This window comes from Platalea leucorodia (genome assembly GCF_965183815.1).
Source record: "Platalea leucorodia genome assembly, contig: HAP1_HAP1_SCAFFOLD_54, whole genome shotgun sequence".
In the NCBI taxonomy this organism is placed as follows: Eukaryota; Metazoa; Chordata; class Aves; order Pelecaniformes; family Threskiornithidae; genus Platalea; species Platalea leucorodia.
The window spans coordinates 567,524-579,023 of NW_028121453.1; the positions used below are offsets into that span (position 1 = coordinate 567,524).

Sequence of the window (11,500 nt, forward strand, 5' to 3'; positions counted from 1 at the left end):
ATGTGCAACGGCAGCTCCATCACCCAGTTCCTCCTCCTGGCATTCACAGACACGCGGGAGCTGCAGCTCTTGCACTTCTGCCTCTTCCTGGCCATCTACCTGGCTGCCCTCCTGGGCAACGGCCTCATCATCACTGCCATAGCCTGCGACCACCGCCTCCACACCCCCATGTACTTCTTCCTCCTCAACCTCTCCCTCATAGACCTGGCCTCCATCTCCACCACGCTCCCAAAGGCCATGGCCAATTCCTTGTGGGACAGCAGGGACATCTCGTACTTGGCATGTGCTGCCCAGCTTTTTCTGATAGTCTTTTTTATCTCAGCAGAATGTTACCTTCTCACTGTCATGGCCTATGACCGCTACGTGGCCATCTGCAAACCCCTGCACTACGGGACCCTCCTGGGCAGCAGAGCTTGTGTCCACATGGCAGCAGCTGCCTGGGGCACTGGGTTTCTCAATGCTGTGCTGCACACTGCCAATACATTTTCCCTACCCCTCTGCCAAGGCAATGTCCTGGACCAGTTCTTCTGTGAAATCCCCCACATCCTCAAGCTCTCCTGCTCACATGCCTACCTCAGAGAGGTACGTCTTCTCGTGGTTAGTGCCTGTTTAATCTTTGGGTGTTTTGTTTTCATTGTGGTTTCCTATGTGCAGATCTTCAGGGCTGTGCTGAGGATCCCCTCTGAGCAGGGTCGGCACAAAGCCTTTTCCATGTGCCTCCCTCACCTGGCCGTGGTCTCCCTGTATGTCAGCACTGGCATGGTTGCCTACCTCAAGCCCCCCTCCGTCTCCTCCCCAGTTTTAAATCTGGTGGTATCATTTCTCTACACTGTGGTGCCTCCAGCAGTGAACCCCCTCATCTACAGCATGAGGAACAAGGAGCTCAAGGATTCCCTGAAGAAACTTATGACTGGATGCTTTTAAGCAACAATGAACTGCCCATCTTCTTCTGGAAATCTCATTGCACTCATAATGTAACTCATTATAGGCTGAGACTTTCTTTGGTACTTTGTTTTTAGCTTTTCTTAGTTGTAATTATGCTGTCCACAAAAAGTGCTTGTCTGCATCCCGCTTCTGTTTCAGTATCCACCTGTTTTTTGTGATCCATGGACTGTGTAAATGAGGAGCCATGCTCTCTGTGTGTTTAAACAAAATAAATGACACTGCAGTGACTTTTTTGTCCATGATCCTTCCCCTGAAACCTTTGTAAAGCTGCAGGTGAAGCACCTTGGTGCAGAGGTGCAGAGGAAAAACAGCCCTGGCACAGCAGCACTGCCAGGGAGCACCAGTTCTTGGTCTTTCCCAAGCTGCTCTCTTTCCACTTCCACACTCTCCTTCTCAGCCCTTGTCTTGGTGCACGGTCGGAGTGCTCTGGCAGCTTGGTCACAGTCCTGTGGTGCGGCAGTCCTGTGCCCGCAGGCAGGGACGGGCAATGGGCACCTCTGTGACAGAGCTGGACTCCATAATAGCATTTTAGATTAGCTATTAGGAAAAAATTCTTCACGGAGAGAGTGGTTAGGCATTGGAACAGACTGCCCAGGGAAGTGGTACAATCACAATCCCTGGAAGTATTCAGGAAACCTGTGGATATGGATACGGTGTTTAAGGACATGGTTTAGAGGTGGACCAGGCAGTTAGGTTAACAGGTTGGACTCGATGATCTCAGAGGTCCTTTCCAACCTTAACCATTCTATGATTCTATGAGAAAGGATCTTCTCCGGGCAGTGCCTGAAGGCTTGGGTCTTTCAAAGTGGCTCTAGAGAACATGCCCAGAGAGGTGCCCAGGAGAGGAAAACCCTTGTGAGCAGCTCAAATGTGTGAGTGTGCAGCTCTGGGGCACACAGCAGTGTCATGGATGCTCATGGGAGAATTCAGTCCTTGGCACCCAAAAATGTCTCCTCGCACAGCCAGGCCTCCTGGGAGAGACGTGAAGGACCAGCGGAGCAGGGTCTGGTCTGTGCCCGTGTGTGCTGGACACCCCATCCAAAGCACATACGATACGGGCTGCTGTGGAGAAAATTAACCCTATCCCAGCCACAGCCAGTACACCGAAGCTCCCCTCCCACGGCATTCCTGGTAGCAGTTCCGTCTCACTCCCTGCCCAGTGCAGACCAACCGCCTGCAATACAAATGGGGTCACCAAATGAGCTCCTCCCGAGCCGTGCACAAGCAGTCAAAGAGCCAAGAGGTGCCTCAGGGAGGTCCTCCCCTCACACATCTTGATGTGCTTCCTCAGCTCGTGTTTTTTGGATCCATGAATAGTGAATGGTGAAAGATGGTCATCCCCTGAGGATGAGATGGAAAGCCTTGAGAGCTTCTGAACTCAATAAATACTGCTTGTCGTTGTTGTTATGCTAACAAATGTAAACCAATTGAGTACAGTGTAAATATCATTCGAGAATATGCCCATACCTGACACCAAATAGCTCAAGAACAATCTCTGCTCAGGGGTCTGTCAGCTGACTGGTCATGGCTGTGCTCTTAGGTACCACATCTCGGAGCCTGGGCACAGCACAGTTTAAGGATATTAGCTGTGAGGAAAGGGTAAACTGCTGAGCCCAGATAGCCAGGTAAAAATCCTGAGAAGAGACCTGAGCAGGATGCCCTCAGGAGAAGGAGAATAAAAAGGAACCTGTGTTTGGCAAACGCAGGGGAACATCTGGACCTCAGGAGGTCATGTTTGAACAACCAGACTGCCCATGCAGAACAACACTGGGTGACTGAGAATACTTGCAAGGAACTGAACGTGATCGGAGAGGACTAAAGTGTGTGTGTGCGCTATTGGATGATTAAACTTAGCTATATAGAAACCTTTCAAGCTGTATATGAGCTCTTGAAAAATCCCGATGGATACCTTCCTTCCCTATGGAGAGCTGGTCTCACGATCATGAAAGAAACCTTTTGCAGTTCTACCCTTGTGTCCCTTTCCTCCTCAGCTGACGAATGTCCCAACTTGCTTTTGCGACAGTGCCCCAGTTTAGCTGGGGCACCTCATGTGCATGCATAAATACTGACCCTTGTAATTCTAGACTTTGCATCCTAGCCTCTCTCCTCAGTGTGCACGTGGCAGTTGGAAATTTTCCTAACAGAAGCAACTGATGGCCATGACTGCAGTGTTACAAGGTCTGTCCCCTGTCAATCCAGTAGATGTAGGGCAGTCCAGGAACACAAGGCACAGAGCACCGCGGTCTCCACTTGTGTGCCTGCACACTGTCTTATGTGCAGATCTTCAGGGCTGTGCTGAGGATCCTCTCTGAGCAGGGATGGCACAAAGCCTTTTCCATGTGCCTCCCTCACCTGCCCATGGTCTCCCTGTATGTCAGCACTGCCATGTCTGCCTACCTGAAGCCCCTCTCCGTCGCCTCCCCTGTTCTAAATCTGGTGGTATCATTTTGGTATTCAGTGGTGCCTCCAGCAGTGAACCCCCTCATCTACAGCCTGAGGAACCAGGAGCTCAAGGATGCCCTATGGAAACGGGCCCAGTGGACGTTTTTTTACCAACAGTAACCTGCCTCCCCTTCTCTGCACATTTCCCAGAGTTTACCTTACGGCAGGAGACTATTGTTTTCCCTCATGATAATCATACATCTAGATATTTTTCTGTTTGTTTTTTTTTTTTTTTTTTTAATATAGTGCTTCTCTTGAGGCTTGATCCTGTTGTGCCTTACCCTTGCAAACAAGGTGTCAAATGTGGCCTGTCCAATATCAGCTCTTCAATAAAACAGAACCTCGCAGTTCCAGTGCCTGAAGGCTGAGCTCTTCCTCCAAAGCTGCTGCCAAGAAAATGTCCAATGAATTAGTCTTTTAAAGAGTCTGTTCTTCTTGTGTTCTCAATTTTTTGGGGTTAGGTTCATGGTACTATTGGGTTCCACTGGACCTAGTATTCTGGATTTAAAAGCTCTCTTCTTGGTGTCCAGGCGCAGGGGAGATGGTCCATGAGCTCCCATTCTCTCCTCAGGTTTCTTCATGTATGACAGGAGTGATGGCATATACCAGACTCCCTGGAAATGAATTTGGAGGGGTGAGGAGAGGAGAGGATGGGGACTCACCACATGCCCTGAAGTTGGAATGAATGGAGGCTCAGAAGGTGAAACACCCTCAATGGTGAAGTCCCCCAAAAGCAAAACACTAAACTGAGGTATGCACAAACAAGGACTTTGCCATGGAGGTCAGTTGGAACCCAGCAGGCAGAGGGAAGGGAGACAGGACAAGGGGTAATGGTTTTAAAGTAAAGGAGGGTAGATTTAGACTGAACAAAAAGAAAAAAAAAAATCACGATGAGGGTGGTGAAACACTGAAATGGGTTGTCCAGAGTGATTGTAGATACTCCGTCCTTGGAAACATTCAAGGACAGGCAGGATGGGGCTCTGAGCAACTTGATCTGGTTGAAGATGTCCCTGCTCATTGCAGAGGGGTTGGACTAGATGACCACTAAAGGTCCCTTCCCACCCAAACCATTCTATGATTCTATGAATACAATGACAAGGACTAGAGGGGGCCCTGCCTCCAGCCAGGTGGAGGAAAGGGACAAACGGATTTACTTGACCGGTTTACCCCTGGCGCAGCTTGACCGGTGTACCCCTGGCGCAGCTTGAGGCCGTTTCCTCTCGTCCTATCACTCGTTACTAGGGAGAAGAGACCGACCCCCTCGCTACAACCTCCTTTCAGGTAGTTGTAGAGAGCAACAAGGTCTCCTCTCAGCCTCTTCTTCTCCAGACTAAACAACCCCAGTTCCCTCAGCTGCTCCTCGTAAGCCTTGTTCTCCAGACCCTTCACCATCTTCGTTGCCCTCCTCTGGAAACACTCCAGCACCTCGATGTCCTTCTTGTAGTGAGGGGCCCAACACTGAACACAGTACTCGAGGTGCGGCCTCACCAATGCTGAGTACAGGGGCACCATCACCTCCCTGGTCCTGCTGGTCACACTGTTCCTGATACAGGCCAGGATGCCATTGGCCCTCTTGGCCACCTGAGCACACTGCTGGCTCATGTTCAGGTGGCTGTCAACCAAGACCCCCAGGTCCTTTTCTGCCAGACAGCTCTCCAGCCACCCCTCCCCCAGCCTGTAGCATTGCATGGGGTTGTTGTGACCCAAGTGCAGGACTCGGCACTGAGCCTTGTTGAACCTCATGCAGTTGGCCCCGGCCCAACGATCCAGCCTGTCCAGGTCCCTCTGCAGGGCCTTCCTACCCTCCAGCAGATCGACACTTCCACCCAACTTGGTGTCATCTGCAAACTTACTGAAGGTGCACTCGATCCCCTCGTCCAGATCATCAATGAAGACATTGAAAAGGACTGGCCCCAGTACTGAGCCCTGGGGAACACCACTCGTGACAGGCCACCAACTGGATTTGACTCCATTCACCACCACTCTCTGAGCTCGCCCGTCCAGCCAGTTTTTAACCCAGCGTAGAGTGCACCCATCCAAGCCGTGAGCAGCCAGCTTCTCCAGGAGAATGCTGTGGGAGACTGTGTCAAAGGCCTTACTGAAGTCCAAGTAGACAACATCCACAGCCTTCCCCTCATCCACTAAGCGGGTCACCTTGTCATAGAAGGAGACCAGGTTAGTGAAACAGGATCTGCCTTTCATAAACCCATGCTGGCTGGGCCTGATCCCTCGGTTGTCCCGCACTTGCTGCATAATGGCACTCAAGATGACCTGCTCCATGACCTTCCCCGGCACCGAGGTCAGGCTGACAGGCCTGTAGTTCCCCAGATCCTCCTTCCGACCCTTCTTGTAGAGGGGCGTCACGTTTGCTAGCTTCCAGTCATCCGGGACCTCCCTGGTCGACCAGGACTGCTGATAAATGATGGAGAGTGGCTTGGCCAGCTCCACTGCCAGATCCCTCAGTATCCTCGGGTGGATCCCATCTGGCCCCATGGACTTGTGCACATCCAGGTGGAGGAGCAGGTCAGTGATTATCACCTCTTCAACAACTGGGACTTCACTTTGTGTCCTATCTCCATCTCCCAGCTCAGGGGCTGGAAAAACCCGAGGATGACTAGCTTGACTATTAAAGACTGAGGCAAAGAAGGCATTAAGTACGTCTGCCTTCTCCTCATCCTTTGTGGCAAGGTTACCTTCTGTATCCAACAAAGGAGGGAGATTCTCCCTGGCCCTCCTTTTGTCACTAACATATTTATAAAAACTTTTTTTGTTGTCTTTAACGGCAGTGGCCAGTTTAAGTTCCAGCGGCACCTTCGCCTTTCTGATCTTCTCCCTGCATAACCTCACAATATCCTTGTAGTCCCCCTGAGTCACCTGCCCCTTCTTCCAAAGGTGGTAGGCTCTCCTTTTTTTTCTAAGTTCTAGCCAAAGCTCTCTGTCCAGCCAGGCCGGTCTTCTCCCCCACCTGCTCGACTTGCGGCACATGGGGACGGCCTGCTCCTGCGCCTTTAAGATTTCCTCCTTGAATAACGTCCAGCCTTCCTGGACTCCTTTGCCCTTCAGGACTGCTTCCCAAGGGACTCTGTTAACCAGACTCCCGAACAGCCCAAAGTCCGCCCTTCTAAAGTTCAGGGTGGCGGTCTTGCTGACCCCCTTCCTTACCTCTCCTAGAATTGAAAACTCTATCATTTCATGGTCGCTGAGCCCAAGACAGCAGACACAGGTCACCTCACATTCCTCTTCCAGTGCCATGCGACTGTTCTGGGACCTCATGATCCCTGCCCTGTTCAAGGGGCCAAACAGAGGAAGTTAGGGTTAGGAGGGGCTGAAGGTGAGGGGGTTGGAGCACAGGAATGAGGGCTTTGGGGCTTAGGTGTTCAGGTTAGGGCTTTGAGATCAGAGCTCACCTTTAGGACGCTGTGACACCTTGGGGTCAGGGACAGGTGAAAGCTGGACACCCAGCTTGAGGCCAGACACTGAACCTGAAGGCAGCTAAAATGAAAGGCTGTGCGTTCAGTCTCGGGTGGTTTAGCTCTTTGTGTGTAGTTGTTGTTATAAGTTACTCTCGCTTAAATTGAAATAGAGAGTTGGTTAAACAAAAGAAGCAGTTTATTGAATTAAGTAAGCAGCCACAAGCAAAACAGCGCTGGGCGGCCGCGGAGTCACAACTCCACCTAGGCGCGCGCACTTCTCACAGTGAGTCCTGTTTTTATAAACCGCGGGTTCCGAGACACATTGGCACATCCTGGTCCGTCTTGCGCATGCGTGGGCTGTTGCTAGGGGGTCGTCTCGAGTCTCCTGGTGGTTGCGAAGAGGAGGGCTGTAATTTTCCTTGATCTTTTGACTTCTGCATACCTTCTTATCTGGCTTAAGACACAGCATGAGCTGTGAAGCGGGATGTTTTACGGTGGGTTGAGTCTCTCAAAGGATTATATGACCTTATACTTATCAGGAAGTTGGCATGGTTTGTTTGTCTATCCCTGTGTCTCCACTCTGGTTATCGTGAAACCTTGCCCCCCCCCCCCTCGGCAATCTTCCCCAATTTAGGCAATGAACAAACATTTACAAATTTATCACAATCCCTCCTTTTTCTCTTTGGTTACTTATTTTGTTCATTGAATTCTTGGAGGGCCTGTCGGCTTAGCACCAGTGCATCCACATCTTCATCCTGCTCTAATGATTCGTATTTAGCATGTACAAACATCAGATGTGCAGCTTCTAGACGACCTTTTACAATCGCAATTATTCTATTAAAAATACATGGTCCGAAAGTCAATGCTATTATTAACAACAATAGAGGTCCTGCTATAGTTGACAGTAGAGTAGTTAGCCAAGGTGAATAATTAAACCAGGATTCGTACCAATTCTGCTGGGCTTTATTTTCTCTTTTTCGTTTTTCAAGACCTTCCCGGAGCTTGGTCATGGTGTCTCTTATTACCCCAGTGTGGTCAGCATATACACAACACTCTTCTCGAAGGGCTGCACAAAGCCCCCCTTGCTGCAAGAAGACTAAATCCAATCCCCTACGATTTTGCAGTACTACCTCCGAAAGAGATCTAATTGATTTTTCCAAAGCTGAAATAGACTGTTCAATTCTGGCCAGGTCTTCATCCACTGCGATACGCAGAGAGGTGAACTCCTGACTCTGTTTCACCAAGGCAGCCACTCCCGTTCCTGCCCCTGCTACCCCTAGGAGCATTAATGTGGCTAGGGTTACTGCAGTGATCGGCTCCCTCTTTTCTAGGTGATAATCGGCTACAGTGTGTTGTGTATATACATATTCCTCAGTGTGATACAGAATCCTTGGCATAATTATTACCTGTACACAGAAATCATGCATGGCATTAAAAAGCCTTAATGACAAACATGGTGTAACCCCTAGCAATGAACAAACCCATCTAGTATTATTAGCGGGTATCAACCATTGGGCCGACTGGCTTTTATTCTCTGTAATGCTACATAAATTGCTCTTTCTTTTTGGAACTGTGCCCACACATCTGCCACTCCCGGACACTTGGGTCAGTGTTATCCCAATTGGCTGTCCCCAATTACACTGTTGGGGGTTACTCTCGTTGGAGTAGACAGGGTCTCCCAGGTCCCCAATAGCCTCGTAATACGGGGGTCTTATGCTAACGCACAGCCAGCAGCGTTCAGTAATGTTAGGATTTGTTTGATTTAATACCTGATAACTGGCACTTATGACCTTCCATATGCCATTTTCAGGAATGGTCATTTCTTCCTTTGCCGTGGTAGGCAGTGCTTCGGTAGGAATTGCTTCTGTTGAATTGTTAGGAGATGTTGCCCCAGGATTCTTTGTAAGCTGTGTCACCTTGGGGACTTCCCGAACCCCCTCTGACAGTGCTCCATTTGGTCCCACTGATTGAGGAGTTTTCAGTTCCTCCTTCCTTATTAGTATAAGCCCTCCCTTATCAGTTCCCTCTGAGTAGAATCTCACGCCCCACATTTTTCCTATTAACCAGCTGATATCTTCTGGCTTAGTTACATTTAGATATAATACCTTACAGGTCCCTGCATAATTCGGTGATGACCTATAACTTAGTTGTATAGTGCTACCTAACCGTTGGCACCCCTTTGGCCCGTACCCTACTTGCAGGTACTTATCGCGACCCGCTCCAAGCTCCCAGTCTGTAGCAATAGTCTCACAACCCCAATATGCACAGTAGTACTCGTTCGGGTAATTGCAATACCCCTTCCCAGGGTTAGAACTCGGGCAAAAATATAATCCTGTTTGGTTATTCGGACACCATGTCGTGGACCAAGTTGTAAGGTTACATGGGGTAGTGCGGAAACTGGGGGCCCCTGTAGTTATTATTTGCTGTACAGTTTGTTGGTCCTCCCATCTAATTAAGCTCCATCTAAAGGGTTGATGGGGGTGATGTTCGTGAATGGCACCATAGCTGACCATGATAATGACACTAATTCCCACATATCGTAGGAGAGGGCCGGAGCTCATTTTACTTGGCCTCCTTATCTTCTCCCCACTGTGAGTGCTCCTCTGCCTCACTCGTCATTCCGGTTGCAGCGGACTACGAGGTATCGATTCTTCTCGGCAGCAGTAGCGTTCTTCAGGGGAGGCTTATTCGGGGCCTTTATGGTCTCCGTCCCTTTCTTTGACTACAATACACGGGTCGGGGAGGGTGATACTTATCAAGTCCTTTTAAGCGTCAGCTTCAGGTCGTCAGGGCCCGAGACTGCTTTCCACTCCTTCCCCAGAATCGGTCCTTTCACACGACTGGCGTGAGTCCACCCCCTCTCTGCAGTTCGAACAGCGGTTTCTGTGGTAAGCAAAACAACATAGGGACCTTCCCACCGAGGTGTTAGTGAGGTTTCCTTCCATGTTTTAATTAGCACTTTATCCCCAGGCCGTACCTGGTGTATAGCTATATCTAATGGGGGGCGCTGAACAACTAAACCCCTTTTTTGTAACTCTCTACGACGGTTCATTAGTTGTGTCAGGTAGGGCTGTAATTGTGTATCTTGTAGCTGAGGGTGCTCAAGAGGCATCTCTAAGTCGTATGGCATTCCATAAAGCATCTCAAAAGGGGAGAGCCCCACATCGGTGCGTGGCTGCGTTCGTATATTTAGTAATGCAAGCGGCAAGCATTTCACCCAGGAAGCTTTAGTCTCCAGCATGAGTTTTGTTAATTGTTTTTTAATTTCACCATTCATTCGTTCTACTTTCCCTGAGCTTTGGGGATGCCACGGAGTATGGTATTCCCAACTCACTCCCAGAGCCTTCATGGTTTCCTGAGATACTTTGGACACGAAATGGGGGCCTCGATCTGAATCAATTGCTTCTATGATTCCATATCTAGGAATTATATTTTCAAGTAATATCTTTACCACGGTTTGAGCTGTGGCCCTTGCCGTAGGAAATGCTTCAACAAAATGTGTAAGGTGGTCTACAATTACAAGAATGTATTTGTACCGACCTGTTTTTGGGAGTTCTGTGAAATCCAATTGGATCTTAGCAAAAGGTCGGTGGGCCAATTCTCGACCTCCCAATACCCTTTTCCTAATATGCTGAGCATTTACCTTTCAGCAAGTTATACAGTCATTCACAATTCTCTTGGCTATATTATAAATTCCAACACACATGTATTTTGTAGCAAATTGATCTACCAATGCCTGAGTTCCCCAGTGCGTGTTCTCATGAAACCTCCGTAGCACCCCCAGAGCTACAGCCTTCGGGAGTATTTCCCGCCCATCAGGTAGTATCCATTTCCCTTTATCAGTTTCTTTTATACCCATTTGTACCATTTTATCTTTTTCTTGTACTGTGAAGCTATACAAAGCATATATTTGCCCATGAAGGTAGCAGTGTGTATACTTCTTTTCTTCCTCCTCGTAGGTTGGGCATCGACACTGGATTGCATCCCAACCAAAGTCCTTGTAGCAGTCATAGCATGGAAATTCCCTTAAGTCCTTCCCACAGTCTGGGCAGTCTTCTCGTTTTTCTATGATCCTTATACACATTAGTGCTGCCCTTTTTGCTTCTTGATCTGCCAAATTGTTTCCCCTAATCTGGGGAGTTAGGCCTCGCTGGTGTCCTTTTACATGTACTACAGCAATTTCTTTTGGCCCCCTTATGGCCTGTAATACTTGAGTAATTAGCTCTTGGTGTATTAGTCCCTTTCCTTGCGAATTAATAAGTCCTCATTCTTCCCATATTTTACCAAATGTATGTACTACCCCAAAAGCATATTTTGAATCTGTATATATTGTGCCACTCTTATTTTTCAATAATTTTAAGGCCTGCAGTATTGCGTATAACTCACAAGCCTGAGCAGACCAATTAGGACTCAAAGGTCCGGACTCAATTACTTCCAGGGTCTTTCCATTTACTAAGGCATAACCTGACTTTCGCTTCCCTTCCACTACTCGTGAGGAACCATCCACATATATCTGTTCTCCTGTTGGTAACTCCGTTTCCTCTAAGTCAGGTCTTAACTTTGTTTGCTCCTCTATATTCCGGAGGCAATCATGTGTTAAAGGCTCATTTGGTTCCCCGTAGAGAAACTGAGCAGGATTCTGCAGAGAAGTTGTTTCTAATGACAATTTTGGGGAGGAGATTAAAATTCCTTCATATTTC

At 48.8% G+C, this 11,500-nt stretch overlaps 1 protein-coding gene across 1 annotated transcript; it reads left to right on the forward strand.

Moving 5' to 3' along the window:
• LOC309603333 (olfactory receptor 14A16-like) lies at window positions 1-924 on the forward strand (the record flags this gene model as incomplete). Its single annotated transcript, XM_082338205.1, has 1 exon — window positions 1-924. The coding sequence occupies one exon, from the start codon at window positions 1-3 to the stop codon at window positions 922-924; it is 924 nt and encodes a 307-aa protein (XP_082194331.1).
• Window positions 925-11,500: the final 10,576 nt, after the last annotated feature.